The following is a 24,964-nucleotide window of genomic DNA, read 5'->3' as shown; positions in this document are numbered from 1 at the left end:
CCCCCCCCACCCCACAGTCTTACAAGGCTTCGCTCAATATTTTAAAATGGACTTAAACTGCCTCGGCCCATAAAGACTTTTTTTTGTTTTTTTGCTTTTCATATTATTATTAAAAAAAAAAACAGAAAAAAACAATAGAGAGAAACTTACAAAATAATTTAGGAAACAAAGATATGCCCAAAGAGTACAGCGAGTATAGAGAACAATGGTCTAAAAATAATGTAATAAACAATAATGAAAGAGAGATAAAGAGTTGGAAGATCGAATGAATTTTGAGGTGGGGAGACGTTAGAGAGTGATGGTTAGAATTGCCATATGTAAGTTATGTACATATTCTAAAGAGATGACAAATTACTATGTTGGAGTTTAGTGAACAAGGAAGCTCAAAATACTTTTATTACTTAACAACCCAACAAAAATGAACATTTCATGAGACTCATGCCAAACACATATCTTCTATCTTCCACTTTTTCTATTTTATAAACTCGGTTTCATATATATGCTGACAATATAAACTCCATGCTTAAGATTATATATGTGGTATATCTCCTTTATCGAAAATATTTATACAGAGATATAATAAGAGATATAACAATTTTTGTGTTGTTACCGCTGATAATTTTTGGATTGGAGATCCACTAATTAACCTCATATCCAAATTCTCATGAATCCGAATCAAGCATGCATACAAAAATAAAGTGGCCGGCGATGAGTAATCATTTATTTAGAAGATAATCAAACGATATCTCCATGAAATATTAAAATGTTTTTAATTGTATAGACACATGAAGGGCTTATAAGTTTTTTTTTGTTAAAGAGTTTTTATAAATATATAAAATAACAAGTTTACATAATATAACTAATACAAGCAAAAAAAATAGAACGAAGACTAGCAACAACTAGAAAAGTGAAAGATTTAAAACCAAAAAAGAGAAAACAGAGCCGAACGCTTGTTAAGAAACTAACTTATCTAACAGTGAAGAAGAGCTCGCTTCAAGCCCAATTGCAACATAGAACTACAAGGGGTTATAAGCTAAGGAGGCGTTGGTGAATAGTTAGTGGATTAACCGTCACTTGACTGACATCAACAAACCAGGTATGTATAATCATCATGTAGAAGACAATCAATCGATAACTAAGTACATGAGAATATTAGATGGTTCTAATTGTATTTGGATCATGAGCAATTTTGTTTACCGTCATGTATACTATGCATACTTGTATATATGTATATTTAATCTTTTCTTTGTCTTAGTGAGGTCTACTAATTAAAATTGTACACTACGTCGAAATTGACTAGAAAGAACACAATAATACAATAAAACGAAGCTTCTTGTTACATCCATCAACGAGTTTCTCCATAACCCATAAACAATAAAACGAAGCTTATTTATGATCAAGAACAGAATTAATTATCATTTAAGAAAAAATTACTGATAATAGATACAAACTTATCATTAAGAAAAGCTTAGAATGTTTATATAAATTAAGCCAAATTACTTCAAGATTAAGGGAATATTTGCAATATTTGTTTTTGCACGCAATAAGATTCCATCTACCGATCGAGTCTTAAAACTTTACATCAACTGTCTATTTTTCTTTTGGATATTGCTTAAAAGTTTGTAACTATACGAAACTAGAATCATTATTCCTTTCCGACACTTCTTATTTTATTATTTTTAATCATTATTTTAACATAACTAAAATTATTTTTAAAGATATATTGGTTTTAGGGCTTATAGTTTGAGTTTGTAGGTTTATATTAAGTTCGAGACATTAATTACGCAAAAAAAAAGAATAAAAAAAAAGGAGATATGACAAACATATATATATATAGAGAACTAACATAATCTTAAATTTTTTTAGTTAACTTAACTTGAGAACTGACATAATCTTAATTTTTTAGTTAACTTAAGTAAAGCAGATAGATTGAAACTATAACAACATTAGTCCTCTTGATTTGCCGTGAGTGTGGCCAACATCTCATTCGCTTGGGTGAGTTCCTTCTCATAATCTTCCTTTTTCTCCATCAACTCTAACATCTTTTCTTGTAAATCATTTTGAGCCTCACAGTCAGCTTCACTGGTCATCTTCTCGTCCAATTTGGTGAGCTTCTCAGAAACACCGGTATGCCTTTTGGTTAAGTTGTCAAGATGGTTCTTCGCTTTTTCAATATCTTTCTCCAGTTTTGTTGGTTGTGGAGGGCTCTCGACCGATGGTGGTGGCGGCGGCCATGGTTGGTCTTGAGTGGCAAAAGGGCCTCTTCCTCTCCATCGCCAGAGCCGGAGGAAAGCCGGCGAGTAAAGAAGCGGGATGAGATGCTTCTCAAACTTAGGCTTCTTGAAAACATTTCGTGAGAGAGAGAAGTGTATATATGTGTGATCGAGAAGAAAGAGAGAGTGAGTGTTAGATCCATAGATTGCATCACTTCATATATAGGAATAACTTGGTGGGCAATCTTTGTACGTTTTTAATTAGTAGATTTCAAGTTTCTAACCAAACTAGATTTTAGCCCATGGTACACTGCGATATTATATTTTTTTATATTTTATATAACTTAATAAAAAACATTATGTTGGATCAAATATATATTTTAAAAGTTTTATATAATAATATTGAGATATTTGTAATTTTATTTGCTTTATCTATATACTCCCTCTGTTTTTTTTTTTGTCATTTTAGAGTAAAAATTTTGTTTTCCAATACTTGTCATTTTAGGTTTTCAATGTATATGTTTGGTAAAAATACCAATTTTATCTCAACTATTTTAATGCTTTGACCCAAAAAAAAATAGAAAATGTATTAAAAAAGTGGTATAATAGAACATTGATTTATTTTCTTAATTTGTGTGCAAAGCTCTAGAACGACATGTAAAAAAAGCTGGAGGGAGTACAAATTATTATTTTTATTTTTGTCAACCATAAAAACTTGTTTTCTTTTTTTTTTTTTGCTTTTTCATATATTATTTCACAAAAAAAAACAAGAGAGAGAAGAAACTTACAAAATAAGACAGGAAACAAAATAATGTAATAAACAATAATGAAAGAGAGATAAAGATTTGGAGGATCGAATGAATTTTGAGGTGGGGAGACGTTAGAGAGTGATGGTTAGAATTGCCATATGTAAGTTATGTACATATTCTAAAGAGATGACAAATCACTATGTTGGAGTTTAGTGAACAAGGAAGCTCAAAATACTTTTATTACTTAACAACCCAACAAAAATGAACACTTCATGTGACTCATGCGAAACACATATATCTTCTATCTTCCACTTTTTCTATTTTATAAACTCGTTTTTATATGCTGACAATATAAACTCCCATGCTTAAGATTTTATGTGGTATATAGCGAAAATAATATAACAATTTTTGTGTTGCGCTACCGCTGATAATTTTGGATTGGAGATCCACTAATAACCTCATATCCAAATTTTTATGAATTCGAATCAAGCGTGCATACAAAAATAAAGTGGCGTTGAATAATCATTTAGAAGATAAACAAACGATAGCTACATGAAATATTAAATGTTTCTAATTGTATAGACACATGAAGGGCTTATAAGGAGGCGTTGATGAATAGTTAGTGTAGTAATCTTCACTTGACTCACATCAACAAATAGGTGTAATCATCATGTAGAAGACAATCAAGCGATAACTACATGGGAATATTAAATGGTTCTAATTGTATTTGGATCATGATCACTTTTTGTTTACCGTCATGTATACTATATATGCATACTTGTATGCATATTTAAACTTTTCTTTGTCTTAATGAGGTCTACTAATTAAAATTACTAAATTATCACTTTCTTGTTTTACTATAATAGCATATTAGCATATATGTTGTCTCGACAAACTTCTATTTAAGCAACAGAAATATATAATGTCCATTTTTTTTTTATCTAACAGTGTTATTTCTACTCTTAATCTAAACCCGTTATTCTACTAAAATTAACGTAACGTTTATATATCATATGCACACCTTTGTTCTTCATTATCAACTATTGTGTCATTTCTTATCAGCTTATGGTACAATGTCAGCTTTATGTTATTTTATTTCAACTTTGTTTTACTAATTTAACAGGATGAATTAATAATGATATCGTATATTATTGAATCGACAAGGATATATACAGTCACCATCTAGATGTTTGTTTGCTTCTCTAGTATACTACAAAAGCTTTTAAAAATATAAGAAACAAATCCTTAAGATAAAAAACATCTATGACGATGAAGAAAAAGACAAAACCTTACGTTGATGATGCTCTTGTCAAATTACAGGAACACCCTCCACCTCTGAACTGAGCATTTTTTTTTTTTTATAGATTGTAACTAAAATATAGTCGTGAGATATCTTACTAAATATTGGCTTCATGTTGAAGTGATCATTTTTTTATTAATAATCAAATTTTGGGTTTAATACCATTTAAAATACTACATTGTTCCTTGCTATTTATATTTTATTCTTTTCTTTCCATTCATCACCTGTTATTAAACATGTAAAAACTTGGTCCCTCATGAAAATTTGTTACAAGTTTTTACATGTTTGTGTGTTACTACTTGCTACTAGTTGACTACGTACAAAAGTAAAATAATTTTTCTACAACATTTTAAATTAGGAATTTACTCTGACTAATGTAATAAATATTCATATATAACAATAATTAATAACATTATTAGGCATTGGGAAAAAAAATTACAAGGGCATAATGGTAAATTGATTAGCATCTCCACCTTAGAATATCCTTTTTCTTAGACAATTAGACAACGTTTCTCTTCATTCTCCAAAAAAAAAAAAGAAAAAAACTCTTTCCATTGTAGAGAACTTCACAAGAAGAACTATTTAATTTTATCTTATCCCTCTCCCTCTCTCTGTGTTGCATGCGTTTAGCTAGTACTCTCAATGGCCACAGAGCAAGAATTCACACGGACGCTACGTTTCTCACGCGACTCACGCGCGTCAAGCAGCGTTGGATACTACTCAGACGAAGACAACACTGAGGAGGAGGAAGAGGAAGAAGAAGAGGAGATGGAAGAGATTGAAGAGGAGGAAGAGGAAGAAGAAGATTCACGTGTAGGGCTCACGTGCGGAGGAAGAAGAAACGGGTCAAGCAATAACAACAACAAATGGATGATGTTGGGTCGAATACTTGACCCGAGATCCAAATGGGTTCAAGAATGGAACAGAGTCTTTCTCCTCGTTTGCGCGACGGGTCTGTTCGTAGACCCGCTTTTTCTCTACACCATATCGGTGAACGATGCGTGTATGTGTCTCCTCGTCGACGGCTGGCTCGCTCTCACCGTCACTGCCTTACGCTCCATGACCGATCTTTTGCACTTGTGGAATATTTGGATTCAGTTCAAGATTGCTCGCCGGTGGCCTTATCCCGGCGGAGATAGCGACGGCGATAACAACAAAGGACGTGTGACACGTGGCTCTACGAGGATTGTTCCACCGTACGTTAAGAAGAGAGGGTTCTTCTTCGATCTCTTCGTTATCTTACCATTACCTCAGGTTAGTTTAGCCAATATTTTAATTGTCTTATTTTAAAGAATACTGATTTTGATTGTTATTTCTTTCTAAACTACAGAAAAATCCATGGAGAAAAATTTGAAATTTTACCAAACTCATTAGAAATCGTTCAACACTATGTTATTTAAGTTGTTTTGGACGATCATACCATTTGGTTTTAATATGCACTTACTTATTTAAGTCGTTTTGGACGATCATATCACTTATTTAATATGCACACATTTAATCGCTCCAAGTTTACTTTAGAATATGATCATTTAGATAGTGACAAACGTTAATAAATATTTCTACATATGGAGGAAGATTTCTTGCGAGTTAACAATACAGTTACTAGCATTGTTTAAAGGCACAATCATAGTAATCAAATCTAGTACTGAACTAAAATTGACTAATCTAGAAAAAAGAATCTTATATCTAAATAATTATATGGTCTGAAAACACTCACTTAGTCTGACCTAATCATGTTCGTGTGTGGACCAAAAATAATACAGTTCATTCGTTTTCAATTATCTATTCGATTGTACATTTTTGTTTTCTTGTTACAATTATTTAATTTAAAAGTTAGAAATAAAAATATTGAGAGCAGGTGGTGTTGTGGGTGGTGATACCCTCTCTTCTAAAGAGAGGCTCTGTGACTTTAGTGGTGTCAGTTTTGCTTGTAACATTCCTATTTCAATATCTACCGAAGATATATCATTCAGTCCGTCATCTCCGCCGCAATGCTACTCTCTCCGGTTACATCTTCGGCACCGTCTGGTGGGGAATTGCACTAAACATGTTTGCTTATTTCGTCGCCGCTCATGTAAGTTATCTTATCAACTGTTTTTCATTACTTAGTATATGTAAATTTATCATTTCACGGCGGATTGGGATTTCAATGATTGAGGTATACACATATACAACTTATTTTACGACTAGTTGTGTATTGTGATAGTCCATATAGTTTTGAGCAATTGTCAAGAAGTCTAGTTAAATGATTTGCATGTTTTATTTTTTTGAGTGGGTAATTTAATAAAATTACTAATCCATGGAGAAAGAGTTGAATTTTTCAGGTGCCGAATAATTATATTTTATAAGATTTTAGTTGTAAGATTATTTAAGGTACCTAAAAATTTTTCACATGGACCTTTTCCATTGCTGTGGGAGTTTTCTTTTAGAAGAAAAAATAAATCAGAAAATGCCAAATTGAGAAAAGATTTGTTAGGAGGAAGGTATGATTCTTTCGATCACACAAGTCGCAATCAGATTATTTAATGAAACTAAACACAGTTGCTTTGGTTTTTTACGTATGATTAAATTACGAAAGTCTTCGTTAGAGTAATATTAAAATATGCAATCATTAGCTTAACTTTTATTTATCCCTGGATGACTCATCAGGTTACTATTTACAATTATAATCCCCTACTATCTCATATATATGTTTATGAACTATAGGCAGCAGGAGCATGTTGGTACCTGTTAGGAGTTCAAAGATCAGCGAAATGTCTTAAAGAACAATGTGAAGATACGATAGGATGCGACATAAGGATGTTGTCATGTAAAGAACCAGTGTACTATGGCACGACCGTGATGGTCCTTGATAGAGCTAGACTGGCTTGGGCACAAAACCATCAAGCCCGATCTGTTTGCTTAGATATCAACACTAACTACACATATGGTGCTTATCAGTGGACCATTCAACTTGTGAGCAATGAAAGCCGGTTGGAGAAAATCCTTTTTCCTATCTTTTGGGGTCTCATGACTTTAAGGTATTTCATATCCTAACTGGTTTAATTGTTCAACTTTCAAAACCAGCACGGTGTGAATTTTAGTTAATTCTTCACAGAAGAAACGTCTGACCAAATTTAATCGAATAAATTTTTATCTTTAATTCATTTGTTTTTATTACATACTTAATCAGCACATTTGGAAATTTGGAGAGCACAACAGAGTGGTCGGAGGTTGTCTTCAATATAATAGTTCTAACAAGTGGTCTTCTTCTCGTTACCATGTTGATCGGTAATATCAAGGTACATATACATATATCTATATATATATATAGCTAAACATTTTTTCTGATCATAATTTAGTTAATAAAATGGTAATTAAGCTAAGGAAGTCTGATATGATGCAAAATTAAAAATAAAGGTCTTTCTGCACGCAACAACTTCAAAGAAGCAAGCAATGCACTTGAAAATGAGGAACGTAGAGTGGTGGATGAAGAAGAGACATTTGCCGTTAGGGTTTAGGCAGCGAGTCCGGAACTATGAGCGGCAGAGATGGGCCGCTATGCGCGGTGTAGACGAGTGTGAGATGGTTCAGAACCTTCCGGAAGGTCTTAGGAGAGACATCAAATACCATCTCTGTTTAGATTTGGTCCGACAGGTTAGATTCATTACAATTAATTATTTACTACTAAAAAGAAGAAGAAAGCGATTTAACGATGATTGATCAGTCAGTAGTTGGATTTTTGATAGGTTCCATTGTTTCAGCATATGGATGATTTGGTGCTTGAGAATATATGCGACCGTGTAAAGTCTCTTATTTTCACCAAGGGAGAAACAGTAAGTTATCTTCAAAACCAACTTCTGAAATATATTTTTTAATGTCACGAAGCTATCTAGTTTAGAAAATCATATTATAGACTTATAGAGCGGAATAAAAATATTCAAAGACAAAACATAGAAAACACTTAAACAACTCTTAAAAATTTGCAAAACTTATTAACTTATTTATTCTTATGTGCTAAAAGGTTTCGTTTTATTGGTCTAGAATTTAATTCATCCACATGTGATTCTTTATCGCAATTGTAGCATGAAACTGATTCATAGAAATCGATCAATATTTTGTGATTGGGTTAGTTTTTGAAAGATTGTGCGACAACTTTGTAATTAATTCCATTGAAATTTGTTTGTTATATATTTTTTTTCTTTTGTTGCATTTAAAGAGATCGTAACGGGTTTCTAAACCATTGTGTAACGTGGGAGCCAAGAAACCTTTCAACGATTAACACAAAGTAATGTTCTTGTTTTAAATGCAGATTCAGAAAGAAGGAGATGCAGTGCAGAGAATGTTATTCGTGGTGAGAGGTCATCTTCAAAGCAGTCAGTTATTAAGAGACGGCGTCAAGAGCTGTTGCATGTTAGGTCCGGGAAATTTTAGTGGCGACGAGCTTCTCTCGTGGTGTCTCCGACGGCCCTTCGTGGAGAGGCTACCGTCGTCTTCTTCAACGCTTGTAACACTCGAGACCACCGAAGCATTTGGACTCGACGCCGAGGACGTTAAGTACGTGACGCAGCATTTTCGTTACACTTTTGTCAATGAGAAAGTTAAACGCAGTGCTCGCTATTATTCTCCTGGTTGGCGGACTTGGGCTGCGGTTGCGGTTCAGCTAGCTTGGCGGAGGTACGACTCATTTTTTGAGTATATTAAACTCATTGAAATCATTTTCAAAAAAAAAAAATGAAAATTTTCTTTAATTTTGCATGTTAAAAAAATGCATAACTATGTTCTATTTTATCTCTCAAATTATAAGCAACCAAAATAGAAAAGTGGTAGTTTACGAGCTTCTTTTGTTTATCTAAATACAAATTGAAGACATTTTTAATTATGTGAGAATGGAATTACATAGAAAGTAAGTAGTTTTCATTAACGTGACAGGTACAAGCATAGGCTAACGTTGACCTCACTGTCATTCATAAGGCCGAGAAGACCATTGTCGAGATGTGCTTCGTTAGGAGAAGACAAATTGAGGCTCTATACAGCAATCTTAACCTCTCCGAAGCCTAATCCCGACGATTTCGATGATTATTGATTGACACTATATCACTATATTTATTATCTCTACTATTTTTTTTTCTTCAAAATTCCTTACTACATTATTTCTGTGGTCATCAATTTTTATTTATTTTATATATATAATTAGTCATAGAATAGCATATGATTAAATTAATAAAGAATATGGTAGCTTTAGCCTTTAGCTAAACAATTTGGTACACATAGGTGAAAAACAAAGGGGGATTTTGTGGAAAATAAATGAAAACAACTTAGGGTATGAATGGTTGCAGTGGTTGGGCGGACAAATCCATCAGCGGACTGGACCGCTTTTTATTTACCATTCAGCAAATATAAATCGTAGTGGTGCAGTCCAAATAAAGCAGAAACAAGACCGCAGCGGACCAATTGCGGACCGCTTTTACATACAAATAGAGTTGGTCCGCAGCGGTCTGTAGTCCGCAGCGGTCTGTAGTCCGCAGCGGTCTGTAGTCCGCAGCGGTCTGTAGTCCGCAGCGGTCTGTAGTCCGCAGCGGTCTGTAGTCCGCTTTAAAAATGAAGCGGTCCAGACCGCAGATGGATTTGGCCGTCCTAACCGCAGTTACCATTCAAATTTTTAGTACGTGACGAAAATCCAATTGGGTTTGCAGAATTGTTGGTTCAATTTTGTACGGGAAAATAAACCAACCGGTTTGATTTATCTATGCGGTGACTGTTCGTTGAAAGATTTGGTAACCTGTCACGGACTCATATGACGACGTGTCACCCAACACTTTCTTCCTCCCAAAGCAACAACAACAAACCTTCAAACAAATTACAGCTTTTGCCACCAAAGGCCAAAAAAGAGAAGAATAATATTGGCTAAAGACACCTTGTTGCCGCCTTTCTCTCATCACCATTAGCCTAAGACTTGTCTCTTCCTCCAATATTTCGATGTTTCTCTGAACATTTTCACTTTTTTTTTTTCTTGGGGAAACATTTCTGAATATCTTCTGATTTGTTTCTCCCTCCAATGGCGCCTCGTCTTTTCGCATGTTTTGGCGTCAGAGGATCTTCAACTTCCACCACCACCAACGGGAAAGGCGTTTCCGGTCATAACGCGGCTGTTGTAGCTGCGGATGTTCCCGTAGGTGATGGACCTGTTCTTGTTCAGCTTTTCTCGTCTCAAGGATGTAAAACTTCCCCGGAGGCAGAGATGCTCGTCTCGCGTCTTGGTCGCGGTGATTTCGATGGAAAGATCCGAAGAGATGGTGTATCTAGTGGTTCTCCGGCGTTGGTTTTGGTTTTTCACGTTGATTATTGGGATCATGTTGGATGGAAAGATCCGTATGGATCGAGTCAGTGGACGGTGAGGCAAAAGGCTTATATCGAAGCGTTGAATCAAGATACGATGTTTACTCCACAGTTTGTTGTTCAAGGTCGTGTTCAATTTCTTGGGAATGAAGAAGAGACGTTGCTTAAGTCTATTGTTGAAGCTCCTAGGTTTCCTTCTCCGGCGTTTCGGGTGAGTAATTTCTTACATTGTGTCATGTTGATGCATGGAATCTATATGATTGATTTCTTACTAGTTACTACACTATGTGTTATTTTACTAACGTGAACGTTAATGGTTCAAGACTCAATGAGTGTTTGTAGCGTAACACAAGACTTTGTGTCCAAGGCATTACACTCATTAATTTGTATATGTAATGTTGTTGTAACATAAACATGAATTTGGCTATGGTTTATCAACATCTTCATGGTTACATTGTGATATCAAGATCAGTGAAACTGTTATCTTGTTTTTTTTTTATTTTTTATTAGGCCACATTCCAAAGACCAACCTCAGAAACCCTTCAAGTTACTCTCACAGGACCTTTGAGGATGAAAGTGGACTCGCACGGGATGGATATAATGGTGGCGCTATACGAGAATGGTTTAGTAAACGATTGTCCTCGAGGAGAGAACTCAGGAAGAGTCTTGTCCAATGACTACGTCGTGAGAAAGCTAGAAAAGTTATGTAACGTCAAAGATTTGACGGCGAAGAAGATTGTCTCAGGGACGGCTCATTTCACGGTATGGGATGGATTCAACAGTGCTAAATGTGGTGTCGCTGTTTTTCTACAGAACTCATCTCTTCAAATTTTCGGTACGCAGAGATTTCAATTGCCTGATGAGATTTGACAAAAGAAACAAAAATTCTGAATCTATCTGTGAAAATGAAATTTCCCTTTTTGTGTGTTCGTTCATATTTGGATTATTATTGGAAATTTGTCACTCTCGTTTATAGGCATTTTGCTTTGTCTAAAATCTTTCAGTTTTCTTTCCTTCTAAGTTATGCTTTCCCACTCAAGTTTTAGGATAGTATTGTACTAATTGATTAGTTTTTAGGTGATAGTTGACTAACATCATTTTTTTGGCCGATGTTTCCGACTTCGATTTTGTCAACGGAAAAAAAATAATTCTAATGCAAAATTATACTAAGATATAACCACGACATTATCTTAGTGGTTTGTGGGGTGTTAATCCGCTGCATGTTGACAATTTTTTTTTTTTTTTGACTTGCGTTAATTCATTAAGTTTTGTAGGGACGATAATAATTGAAACATAATAGTGAAAGTTATTGGAACGTGTCCTACTCGTACAACATTATCCACGCAGCACAACTGAATTAATTCATTGAAAGAAACGCATGTCAACGGACCTTTTCCTTCTGTGTCTAAAACATTTGAAAAGTTACTAACTTTTAGTTACATTGAACCATTAACTTGAGATCCGCGATTAATACTATCCGACTATACAAATAGTTCTTATCTAACTAATCCAAAAATATGTAACATACTTTTTACAAAAGGAAAATCATACAGAATTGATAAACAGCGTCATATATCTTATCATTATATTTTTATTTTTTTAAGTCCGTGCGGACGAGTCGCCGACGACTACTATGTCTCTCAACTTGATGCAAAATCATTTAAATAACTGTTTCAATATGGATATGGTGTCTCTTTATGCAAAACCATATAAGAAAATGACTGGTTCGACTTGGAAGGTGTTATAGTCTCTCTAGTCTTCTTTTTTAGCTCAATTATTCAATTTATCATCACTTATAACAGAAATAAAAATGTAAATGAAACAAAAGTGCAGTGAAAATCAAACTTACCAATTTAGCCGAGTTCTTAAAGGCTACTCCTTAATTATAAATTTTAAGTAATCCTAACTTTAGTTTTAAAGATAATCTAAAAGAATTTGCTATCTGAATATGAGAAAAATACAAGAAAAATACAAGAGAGAAAATCATTTAATTAGTTTTACTTGCTACCACATTTGTACGTGTTCAATGCGTCGTGGTTTCTTTTTTTTTAACGTTGCTTTAATAATACACCATGAAATCTAACGTTACGTTTGGTTTCTTTTTTTTTTTCGAAATTTTTTAAGTCTTTTTCCTCTCTTTTTCTACTTTTATTTTATTAAAGCCTGTTTGTGTGTGTGTATTAGTTTTAAATATAAAAGAATTTGGAAAGGTAAATAAGCAAGGTTTTTTCGATCATTAATTTCAATTCATGTCTTTATATTTTCATATTTATATTATTATTATTATTATTATTATTATTATTATTATTATTATTATTATTATTATTATTATTATTATTATTACTATTAGTATTATTATTATTATTACTATGATTCAGATCCCCGCGATGTCGCGGGAGAAGTATTTTAGAAAAAAAGTAAATAAATTTAAAATTTAAAACTATACATTAATTATGAAATCATTTGAATGTAATAAAATAGTTTGAATGCATAATATTTAAACATAAACTTTTACTAAAAACACAACCATCAAAATGAAAACTTATAAACAAAAAATATTATGTAGAATAGATGTAACTTTGCAAATAATATTGTTTAAAATTATGGTAGAGAGGTACAATTAAAAAAATCATAATGACAAAGCGATCGTAACTGAGAATATTGAATTAATGATTATTATTATTATTATATATATGTAATGTATATGATTTCATATCTTTATTACTTTTTTTTGTGATAACTTAGGAGTGATTATAAAGGTTTGTTAGGGCCAAAGACTAATCTTCTGGAGTCGGGAAAAACTATGTTAAATTTCAAAACCCGTGGCTAATATTACTCGAACCCAGATGGCGGAACTTTGTGTTTATGATCGGCATACATGTGAAAACACTAAATAAAAAATAAAATGCATAATAATGCATAAAGTTATCCTTACATAAAATATACACTCTTAAGTAGATATGCAACTTTTAGCTACTTAAAGTATAGCAAAATGAGAGGGACTGTTATATAAAACATTAACTAATTGACTAGTTCTTTATTTTTCAATCAGTACGGTTCGTCCGATCGGATCATATATCGCTTGCAGTGTTCGAATTACGACCGATCATATATCAGTTGTAGTGTTGGAGCATATTCTAGAACAAACTTAAATATCGTTTTGAACATATATTATTAATAAAATCGAGAAAGAAGGACGAGCAAGCAAATGATGTAACGAAGTTTGAAAATCGTGAACAACAATAGAAATTCATACGAAAGAAGAAGAATAAACTTTAAACTTATAAAAACTAAACTGAAAGTGGTAGCTGGTTAACGAATTGACATGCGGAAGACTTACATAATTGATAGTTTATGTTATGAAAAGACTTGCATGATTGACAGTTGCAAATTATAAACGAAAACTAATAAATTTGAAACGACGTCCCAATTGTGTTCGTCAAAATTTTCTATGACAGCGATTATATTTAATGTTCCTAAGAAGACAAATTATTGTGCTAATTAAATTTTAATATTGGGTTGTAGATAGAACCAGGCAATAAACAAAACCTACCCATAATAATTTACAGCATTTCCTTTAATTTAGTACTTAAGAATTAAATAATATTTGACCAGATTGTCTGGAATTATTATTATTATTATTTTTGTCGTCTTGGTAATTATCATTATTAATTTATTTTTAATATCTTACTTTTTTTTATTGTTACAAATAGAATTATACATAGGAAAAAAAATTACACTGATCAATAGAACCTATTGATTATAAAGCTTATGAATATACATTAACAGATCCATATAGATTCCAAAAAATCTGAAATAGTAATAAGTTTTACAATATCAAATCAAAACTCCTTAATCGACTTGTCAAATCATCCATTTTGGATTGAAATGGTTTGAATGGTAAATGTGGTTAGAGAGGCCAAATCCGTCTGCGGTCTGCACTGTTCTATTTTTAAGGCGGATGTCATTAATTTACCTAACTTAGTAAAAACAAAATGCATGTCTACGGTTATCAGTTATTGACTTATTGTTGTTGTTATGTAATATATAAACTCTGGTGTGATGCCCAACTCAAACTGAGAGTTTCAAGCACTTTGATCGGATTTCTAAATTCAATCAGCACAATAATATAGCTTGCTTCTGAAAATTTTATAACACTTGGATCCATTTGCATTTATTTAACTTAAGTTTTTTACTCGATCAGAGTCATTCTTTACATACTTCCGTACTTGATTTTTTTTTCTCTTTTCTTTTTAGGCAAATCCTTTTCTGTTACCAAAATTTTACAAATAAACATATTCATTGAATATCAATGGCTACTATTTACATACTAGTATTAAATTAATTGTATAGTGATGACTAATGAGTAAAACACTAAACATACACGCAACATAGCTATCTTGAAAACAAACTTAGCTATCTTGAAAACTGTTCGATGATTTGAGACAAAGGGACCAAAACAAATGGAACCTTCCTCACAAATCTATATGACATATACGTCTTCATACACCACCCATATTATGCCACGTGTTCTCACTCCATCGAAATTAATTAGTTTAGGGTTAATAGAGATGGGATTAGTCTCATGCTCTTTGTTTGTTTACTAAGGACTTTAAAAATAGAAAGCAATTTTTACTAGCTTTTGTTTTGTCAACATAATAAGCTGTTCCTTTTATTTTTTTTCTACGTATTTCATCAAGAAAAGACACGTATTTAGATAGATGATGGAAGGACGGTACCAAATCATCTTGACTTGACTTTGCATATTCCATATATATTATATATTTTTGTAAATACATGTTCATGAAAAAACCATAATTTCTTTTTGATCAAGTTCATAAAGCTATTAGCCTCTCTCTCTCTCTCTCTCTCTCTCTCTCTTTCTCTCTTTAGCTCTCTCACACATGACATTTGGAAAACAGATGGGAAAATCTTCAAGCTCGGAGGAAAGTGAAGTGAAGAAAGGGCCATGGACTCCAGAGGAAGACGAGAAGCTCGTTGGCTATATTCAAATGCACGGTCCCGGAAAATGGCGAACCCTTCCCAAGAACGCTGGTAAGTTTCCACCCCAACAAGCAAAAAATAGCAAAATTTTGCGATTTGTATTTACGTTTACGTTTAAAGTTTAAGAACAATGATTAGCATGTCTTATATATCACTACAAGAAAACATGCAGTTTGAGACTACAGTTTGTGACTCTTTTTTTGGTCACAAATAATTGTAACGTTTTTGGGACGAATTTATAACTAATAGAAGACTACATAAACAATGGTTGCAAAATAGTCCCAAAATTACGACAAACAGTTGTAGTCTCCAAATCGTCTCATATTTGTGACTATTATAAGACTATTATAAGACTATATCATTGAAATCCTAAAATAATCGTAAATTGTGACGAATTAGAGACGCTTTTTATGGTCGGGAGTTTCAGTAACAAAAGTAGTCCCAAATTTGCTACTTATTTGTGACTTTAGGTATTTTCTTTATATCAATTTTTTACTCATTAATTTAAGAAATATTTTTTATAATTCTACGAGTGATTGCCGAATCATATATTTTTTCTTTTTCTTTTTGGAGGCTTTAATTTTTTTTTGTTTGTCTCACAAAATAGTGTCGCAAAACGGTCACATTTTGAGACTATTTTGTTAATTATTTGTGACTATTTTGTGATTACTTTGCTACTAACACCTGAGATTGTGACGAATTTGCTTCTTTTTACTAACTTCTAATAATTGTTTATGTATATTCAACAATAAAGAATTATAAAATTTGTGAATGTATTTATTTCTACATTGGTATGAATCACTCTAGACAATGAATCATCATTATATCAAAAAGAAATATAATTTCAAATGTTTAGGAAAAAATATTTGCAACTTACATAACATGTATAAGTATTACATGTGATTTCTATATCTTGTTTGTGATTGTTTTGTAATTTCTAACTTTACTTACTATATCAAGTTTTTACTTATTACACTCATAGATAGTAGTTATAATTCTTAATATGAGTGCTTGTAAAATCATTTGCAAAATTTTGTGGCCCTTAAACTTAAAATTTGATATGTATAAGTTTGTGATTCATAGAATAAGGTCACAAAACAGTTACACTTTGCGACTATTGTACTAATACGGTCACATATTTGCGACTAGTTTGCCACCACTTTGCTACTAACACATGAGATTGTGACGAATTTGCTACTTTTTACCAAGGCCTAACGAATTTATTTATATATTCAACAATAAAGAATTGTAAAATATGTTAAGTTATTTGTTTCTACATAGATATGAACTATTTTAGACACTCAATCATTCTAATACCCAAAACACTTTAATTTCCAATGTTTAGAAAATATATTTGCAACTTACATATATAACATGTATAAGTGTTACATGTGATTTTTATGTAATATTTGTGATTTTTATGTAATTTCTAATTACATTGAGAATTCTAATCTGAGTTGTAAAATCATTTGTAAATCTTTGTGGCCCTTCAACTTAAAATTTTATATGTATAATAAGTTTGGACTATAAGTGCTTTTGAATGCTTGTTACCAATTTTTGCTAGTCATTTTTTATTTTAATCATAATTATAAAACTCGAATAATGTAACTCTTATATATATATATATATATATATATATATATAAAAAACAGAAATCCATCACTTTAAAAAAAACCAAAATGTTTTCTTTATAAATCTAATTGAAATCTAATAGATCAAAATTTAAATCTAAATCAATTCTAATACTTTATAAATCCATACCCCCAATATCTAAATTATAACATAAAATGAAATCAAATTACCAAAATTTATCAAAGAAAAAAGGGGAAAATTTCTCATTGGCTATTCTTAAATGGCAAAGATTGTCATTAGTTTATTATCCACCATTGATGAAGTCAATCCAACGGACAGAAATCATCTTCTTTTCTCCTTCCCTTCTACTCATCGTGTCTTTCCCTTTCTTTCTAAAGAAAATCAATTTTTGTTTTCTCTCTTTTCCTCATCTTCTCTCTTTGTCGCCTTCTCCTCTGAAGATACCAAAGGAGCAGAGTTAAACGTGGTTTCTATACCGGCCGTCGGATCTAATACAGCAACCGCGTCAGTGTAGACGGTGGAAACAAGTTTGTCTCTTTTTCTCTCTCCGTTCTTAATCTGTTTCTGAACCCATCGTTGCTGAGAATAGATCTGGAGAAATTCTATGTGTTTTAATTATTTATTTGATTTGTACTTTAGGTCTCAACCACAGATCTGAAGAATCAGTGTCAACAACGACTTCAGAGGTGTTGAATCTGAAGACCCTATTGTCAACGACGACGTCAGAGGTGGTGGATCTGAAGATCCCAGTGTCAACGATGTCGGAGATGATGGTGGTTGCTCGCACCGTTTACCACCACCACTACATTTCGAATCTTCTGCCAGTTCACCATCAATACATCTCGATTTCTGCACAGTCGCATCTCTGGCACTCCGGTCGCCGCCACCGTTTTGTTCTCCGTCGCTGTAATAATACATCTCCGGCAGTTGCCAATCTATAGATATAGTTATATAGATATATTGTATATATATAATGAATTTACGAAAGAAATAAAAACTACTTTTAATTTCATTTTCTTGTATAAATTTTTATATTTTTTTTTTACTTTTTTTTATGTAGTTTGTCGCAAAAGGGTCAGGAATATATGACTACATATTGATCTTAATGTAGTCGCAAATTTAAGACATAAAATGAGGTCACATAGTGGTCAGTATTTTGTGACTATATCGGGACCAATAAATTTTGCGACCAAATTTTAACGACCATTCAAAATAGTCACAAAATAGTCATATATAGTGCATTTGTGACCATTTTAGGATGATTTTTGGAGTCCCAAACAGCTTGTTTTCTTGTAGTGTATCTACATATAGTCGATAATAATATATAGTACCACTTTTCTTTGTTTTTTTTCTTAATATATATCAGCTTTATGAGCCACTGATTATATCATTTCAATGTTAACATTAGTGTTTTATTACAATTAAAACGTAAAATTCATGGTTCTTATCATATATGCATGTGAATCTTGAAAAGGGTTAAGAAGATGCGGGAAGAGTTGTAGATTGCGATGGACGAATTATCTAAGGCCCGATATCAAGAGGGGAGAGTTCTCTCTTCAAGAGGAAGAAACCATCATTCAACTCCATCGTCTTCTTGGAAACAAGTTAGTCTATATCTTAATTCAATTTTCCTATTTTCATCATTTATGTGTATAATTGTTAATATGTATGATTAAATTAAGTGACATGACCTAGTTTTCCACTACTACACCTACTTCATTTGGACTTCCATGTCTTTATAATTTTGTTATAATATTACTTGCATATACTTATATAAATTGTACTAAAAGACAAGATCATAAACACTATATCAAGGTCAAATGTCTAAAGCTAAGCTAAGCTTGCAATCTTCAACTCTTTACGCAGCTAATATCTTAGCAAGTCAAAACGATTTATACTTCTCTTTTTAATATCTACTTAAAAATCTAACTCAGTTTCTTTCTCTTCTATAGATGGTCTGCCATTGCTATTCACTTACCGGGAAGAACAGATAACGAAATCAAAAACTATTGGAACACACATATAAAAAAGAAACTCTTACGAATGGGGATTGATCCGGTGACTCATTGTCCCCGAATCAATCTTCACCAGCTCTCTTCGTTTCTCACCTCATCACTGTTCAAATCTATATCACAACCGATGAGTACTCCATTTGACCTCACTACTTCAAATATTAATCCGAATATCTTGAATCACCTCACTTCCTCTCTCAACAACGTTCAGACCGAATCATACCAACATCACCAACCAAACCAACAGCTTCAAAACGACCTAAACACTGATCAAACCACTTTCATCGGTTTGCTCAACTCAACAGCACCAGTTCAATGGCAAAACAATGGAGAGTACTTGGGAGACTATCTCAGTTATACCGGTTCAGGTGATCCATCTAGTAACCAAGTCCCTCAACTCGGAAACCACTCAGCGGCCGCATTTGTATCCGACCAAATTAACGACGGTGAGACTTTTAAGGACGGATGGAATTTTAGTTCATCAATGCTTCTGGGAACTTCGTCGAGTAGCTCGACACCATTGAATTCGTCTTCGACTTTTCATGTCAATGGTGGAAGCGAAGACGATAGAGAGAGTTACGGTAGCGACATGTTGATGTTTCATCAGCATCATGATCATAATAATAATGCTTTGAATCTATCATAGTGTTTTATTTCTTGATCTTATTTGGTTTATTTTTATTTTTGTGGGTTTGTAATTGTGTTACATGTACTTTTGTACTTTTAAGAGCTTAGTCTATTATTATTGTGATGTGTTAATGTTTTTTTTCCTTCTACTTTTTGAATACGAAGAACTTTCAATTTGTTTACATAAATGGCCTTAAGAATTAAGGTGGTTGATAAGTGTGTGAAGTGTTTCACGTACTTAGTATTTTAGTAGCTAGCCAGTGTACAACTTATTTTGGCTTTGTTTGTGCATTCTACTAGTTGTTTTTTCTACAAGTTTCTATTTGTCTACTCTCAAAAATTCATAAGGATTTCGTTGGTTCCTAAATTTGTTTTTTTTTTTCAACATCTTTTACTAATTCAGTTCAAAAGGAGTCAACCGGAAGAGATGTTAGTTATAAAGGTAACACTAAACAGTTCAGCAGGAGCTTTTCGTGCCCTAAAATCCGCTTGAACATTTGCACTTCAAAGAACTAGAGAAAGAGAAAAAGAATTGAACTCCTCCATATCGCCCGCAATATCTTTTAGATAGATTATTGAGAAAGCTAGCTACCCGGAAGGGAAAAACACCATGTTCACAAGATCTAAGCAATCCGTGAGAAAAACGATGTTAATAATATCAGCTCCAATCATTCATCACATAGCCCATAGATTTTTGTTAAATCTAAAGCAAAAACATTTGTTATTAGATCTTTTATACCAGCATTAAATTTAAAATGTGTATGGGTAAAACATGTTAATTCAAAATCAGTCATAATTTATTTATAAATTTATATGGGGTCTATCAATCAATAAAGAAATAAAACGTAACCCCTATATATAGAATTTTGTTACATATTATATTATTTTAAAGCTTATTGTGTCATTTATCTTTGCTTTGTTTTGCATTTTCTTACACTAATTTTTTTTTCTCTACGTCGAAGACCTTTCCATTTGTTTCGTCCCAAAAGGTCATAAAATGGTTGACAAGTGCGTAAGTGGATTACATACATACTTAGTATTTTAAGTACTGTATCCTTTATCTTGGATTTCTTTTGTCTACTTAATTGTTGTTTTAAAATCGAAGAACGTTTCATTAGTTCAAAAAGGTCTTCTACTTGTACGCACTTCCCTATACTTGTACTATCTTGAATTTTGATGATTAAGAACACATTTGGTGGAGTATGACATAATAGTGATTGAATTTAATTGGTCATATAGACTCATAGAAGTTTAGTTTTCAATTTCAACATAAAAGAACAAAGCAATCGTCGACTTGTATTCCTTTATGTTTAGTTTGTATTAAGAAAAAAACATTGAATAATAAGACACCTTAAAGGTAGATTTAAATAGTTATCCACTAGAAGAAAAGGTGTATGAGATTCATACACTAACTAGTAGATACATATATATAGTCAAGATTGTTCAAGACACCAAACCCAATTTATAAAACTGTTCATACAGTGAGATGAGATATATAGTCAATCTTTGCTTTATCTATTTTTTCTTTTGTCTTTTTTATTCATGCACACTTTTTTGGTGTTATATGTTAATGGCTTAATGCTAATACGATCATGCATTAAATTAGTCAACCTGATCGCTATTATCTTTTGTATAGTAAAATATTCATTCTTATCTTAGGTAATAATGATTATCCCTTTATATTAATTATGGTTATCTTCAATATTTATCAGTTACAAAAGCTGTTACGAGGTCCACCATTGTAGCAAGATGAAATGACGTAACAAAATTCATTTAATTTCATAACGGTGCTTGTAGCATATTAGAAGAAAAAACTAAATTTGCTACAAGCAGTTAAGCACCCCATGTTGATAGGCTACTGCAAATTTCCTTTCTCTCTCTTTTTTTTAGTTGTGAAAAATAGATATAAACCAATATTATTGATAGTTACTAGTTAGGTTGGTGTTGAACGTCATATACATATAACATAAACTAATTAATTAGTAGCTAGATGCTACTTTGAAAATATGTTATTGACTGAATTACACATTTACACTTATGTACATGTACAGATAATATACATATCATAAGTATATAATAAAAATATGTGGTCCATTCTAGTCTCTTGGATTATTCAAAACAATACATACGCCTAACCATTCATTGAACCTTGCGGCCAAAATATACAATAGAATAATGAAATGATATGAAAGAAAAAGAAAATTAATAAATAATACACATTTACTTAAATATTTGTATGAGAGGAAATGTTCTATATTATTTGAGTGAGAGTTAATATGTTCCCTAAATAATTAATTCGTTTCTACAACAACAATATTGGAAAGAAAATAGAACTCCATAGAAAAATATGTAAGGAAGACAAAACTTTTAGTATTTTATCTTGAAAATATTATTTCATTAAAAATGTATAATAAAATGTTTAATTGATTCAGGCTTACATGTCAATTAACCCTTCCCTCGGTGTCAGGTTGATGGCTCTTGGAAGATTTCAGATCCTTTTGTAGGATTGGGTTGGACGTTTTGTGATAGAGAGGATATCACGTTGTAAATGGGAGCACGAAGTCAATGATGTAGCCCTTCTTCCCTACATTCGGAGCTTTAGGCCTTGATTTGGGCGATGGAATCCCTGCTGGCGATGGGTGTCGATTGTCAATGTTTTGAGACGGATTGTGCATAATTAGTGGCGATGGTGAAGTCTCCCGATGAGTGGCCCGCTTTCTCCAACCTGTTGGATGATTTTTGCGTGTTCCATCCTTCCTTTCCTTCTTTCACGCTTTCGAAGATTCCAGATACATCTAATGTACGGGCAGACTGTCTTGCTCGTTCTTCGAGATCTTTATCTTCTGAAATTTCTTTTGTAAACTCTTATCCTCCGGTTTGGGCAACCAACCTTGGAGTTATTTTCTAGATTAATGTTTGGTTGACAAAAAAAAATGTTTATTGATTAAAATATCATTTCATTAAAATGTTTCATTAAAATATGTATATATATTAGTTTATCTTGTTATAACATACCCAAACTTAATAGAATGACAATATTATTACCGTTCAAACTCTAATTAATTATAATTATTTAGTTATTACAACAACAATATTTGAAAGTAGGGGGGTTTCCAAAACCAACACAAGAACCCTCTTTGTATTTCTTATTCACACATCGTTTTGCACTCGTTGTTGCCAAGTGTAGGAGTGCAAGGATTGAAGCAGAGTTGGCTCGAAGGCTCCCCTGATGAAAAATTATCCATTAGATAAGCCCAATTCATTATATAAGACACACAAACAAGGAAAACCACTCTTGATATAAACACCACAATTTTCACCTTTTTTTTTCTTCTTGTTAGTAATTAAAAAAGGTATTTTAGTAAATCATGCTGAATTTGTTAAATTAGATCTTTGAAATACCGGATACTAGATCGGAGGAGACCGCAATGAGAATGGTGAGAGTGAATACAACCAACATTTTCGAGGAAGCCATCTTCTACAATTCAATTTCTTACACAGTTTTGAATAGTTTTATGTGTTATAATTACGTTTGTTCTTGCTTATCAATTTGCAGGCATGTAGTACGTGTATTTATAATTACACCAAATGGTTGGTCAATACTTATATACATAACCATAAATTCATTTTTATTTCTCTACCATACATAGTATGACCAATTGACCATTAACTTCTACAAGAGAATAGCTATATATGCCAGAGATTACTAACAAACAAATGTAGCTAAAAAAATATAACCATAATACAGTACAGATAAATTACCATATTGTACGTTACCATATTTCTGTCATAAATTAAGATGCAATACAAATTAATTAGTATGAAAAAGTGTATACTATAATATTATAGTCAAACCACATGAATTACTTATCAAACTTGCTAGCAAAGAAAATTAATCAATAAAAAAAACATGTTTTTGTATATACATATATATATATATATATTTAAGTTGCAAAAAAAAAAAAATGAAAAAGAACCTCCCACCTAGTTTTGGTCCTCCTCTAATTGTTAAATAAAAAACTAATGACAGTTAATGAAAAATTGTGTATTATATTATCCTCCCACTAAAAGAATAATGTTTATACATAATAGTTAAAACAACAAGAACGATTAATAAAAAGTTTGTGAGGAAATTCATGTTGTTCAGTACAACTAGCCAAGTGCCACCCGTGAAAGCCATCTCCAAACACTGTTTGTTGCAGTTCTTATTCTCCGTACTCTGGATAGTCCCGTTACAATGGTCAAAGCACGTCTGAGTTTTAGCATTTATTTTCATATCTACAATCATAAGAAAAGGATTAAATGTTATTAGGAAAAATTTACGAATAGATCATATATATATCTCAGAGTATAAAGAAACACACCACAAAAAAGATCATAGGAAATGGCCAACATAACGACGAGAGAGATTGCAACTGACAATTTGGAAGAACTCATTCTAAAAAAAAAAAATTCAAGATATGGTTTATTTTGATGTAAAGGGCGCACTTTGAGCAATTTATATGAAAATATATGATATTTTTATTATAAATATTATTTTGCCCACAATATTATGGTTTAGAGTAAAAGGAGACAACTTTTTTCTTACTATAGTTATGGTTTAATAATGTAAATTAAACAGTAGTAATCCCAATTAATGAAAATAGAAAAGAAAGGATCCATTAATATTAGCTATAATGGTAGTAAATTTCTTCCAAATTCTTAATCTATGTTTTGATGTAAAAACAAACAAAGCAAATATTATATAAAGAAATTTTGTTGAAAGAGCAAAGGAAAAGGGTATATTATAATAGTCTTCAAATTATAAATAAATAAATAAATTAAATTGGTATATTATTATCTTCTTTTAGGTATTAGAAAAGCAAATCAAAGGGTCTATTGTTTAAAAAAATGGTTTCAACAATAAATAGAGAGTCTATTGTTATTAGATATGATAATAATTATAAATTCATAACCATTACTTCTCCCAAGTTATTTTCTGTTTTAAGTTTGTTTTAACTTACATGGATTATTAACTAAGTTTGTTTTAACTCTTGTAGTAATAATAGCACTAGGAGATAGCAATTTTTCTTTATTGGTTTACAACAAGTTGTCAATTTTCCTTCAAATGTCTTTAGCATGAGTTTATGGACATTTATTATATATATT

At 32.0% G+C, this 24,964-nt stretch overlaps 3 protein-coding genes and 1 pseudogene across 4 annotated transcripts; 3 read left to right on the top strand and 1 right to left on the bottom strand.

Annotated features, from left to right (window-relative positions):
- LOC104761449 (cyclic nucleotide-gated ion channel 4) lies at nucleotides 4,783-9,451 on the top strand. The gene is made up of 8 exons (XM_010484530.1): nucleotides 4,783-5,516; nucleotides 6,121-6,336; nucleotides 6,969-7,282; nucleotides 7,435-7,543; nucleotides 7,662-7,898; nucleotides 7,991-8,077; nucleotides 8,554-8,918; nucleotides 9,174-9,451. The coding sequence occupies exons 1-8, from the start codon at nucleotides 4,905-4,907 to the stop codon at nucleotides 9,325-9,327; spliced, it is 2,094 nt and encodes a 697-aa protein (XP_010482832.1). The 5' UTR covers nucleotides 4,783-4,904; the 3' UTR covers nucleotides 9,328-9,451.
- LOC104761448 lies at nucleotides 10,129-11,579 on the top strand. The gene is made up of 2 exons (XM_010484529.1): nucleotides 10,129-10,791; nucleotides 11,091-11,579. Exons 1-2 carry the CDS (start codon nucleotides 10,300-10,302, stop codon nucleotides 11,448-11,450), a joined length of 852 nt encoding a protein of 283 aa, XP_010482831.1. The 5' UTR covers nucleotides 10,129-10,299; the 3' UTR covers nucleotides 11,451-11,579.
- Nucleotides 15,408-19,953, top strand: LOC104761447 (myb-related protein 308-like). 2 transcript variants are annotated; one of them, XR_763195.2, is made up of 3 exons: nucleotides 15,408-15,635; nucleotides 17,618-17,704; nucleotides 17,817-18,374. XR_763195.2 is itself a non-coding variant. In XM_010484528.1 (3 exons), exons 1-3 carry the CDS (start codon nucleotides 15,485-15,487, stop codon nucleotides 19,833-19,835), a joined length of 987 nt encoding a protein of 328 aa, XP_010482830.1. In that variant the 5' UTR covers nucleotides 15,408-15,484; the 3' UTR covers nucleotides 19,836-19,953. The 2 variants fall into 2 exon arrangements, 1 of the variants encoding a protein (XP_010482830.1); XM_010484528.1 differs by lacking the exons at nucleotides 17,618-17,704; nucleotides 17,817-18,374 and adding exons at nucleotides 18,652-18,781; nucleotides 19,130-19,953.
- LOC109130503 lies at nucleotides 22,890-23,291 on the bottom strand (annotated as a pseudogene).

This window comes from Camelina sativa, chromosome 18 (assembly GCF_000633955.1).
Source record: "Camelina sativa cultivar DH55 chromosome 18, Cs, whole genome shotgun sequence".
Classification (NCBI taxonomy): domain Eukaryota; kingdom Viridiplantae; phylum Streptophyta; class Magnoliopsida; order Brassicales; family Brassicaceae; genus Camelina; species Camelina sativa.
This window is presented reverse-complemented; position numbering and strand designations above follow the sequence as displayed.

Bases quoted from the DNA above. Each gene is read 5' to 3' on its own strand.
- LOC104761448 (XM_010484529.1), top strand. From the start codon at position 10,300: ATGGCGCCTCGTCTTTTCGCATGTTTTGGCGTCAGAGGATCTTCAACT. The intron at 10,792-11,090 runs GTGAGTAATTTC...ATTTTTTATTAG, and splicing joins TTCCTTCTCCGGCGTTTCGG to GCCACATTCCAAAGACCAAC.
- LOC104761447 (XM_010484528.1), top strand. From the start codon at position 15,485: ATGACATTTGGAAAACAGATGGGAAAATCTTCAAGCTCGGAGGAAAGT. The intron at 15,636-18,651 runs GTAAGTTTCCAC...AATCTTGAAAAG, and splicing joins AACCCTTCCCAAGAACGCTG to GGTTAAGAAGATGCGGGAAG. The intron at 18,782-19,129 runs GTTAGTCTATAT...TCTCTTCTATAG, and splicing joins CATCGTCTTCTTGGAAACAA to ATGGTCTGCCATTGCTATTC.
- LOC104761449 (XM_010484530.1), top strand. From the start codon at position 4,905: ATGGCCACAGAGCAAGAATTCACACGGACGCTACGTTTCTCACGCGAC. The intron at 5,517-6,120 runs GTTAGTTTAGCC...TATTGAGAGCAG, and splicing joins TTATCTTACCATTACCTCAG to GTGGTGTTGTGGGTGGTGAT. The intron at 6,337-6,968 runs GTAAGTTATCTT...TATGAACTATAG, and splicing joins CTTATTTCGTCGCCGCTCAT to GCAGCAGGAGCATGTTGGTA.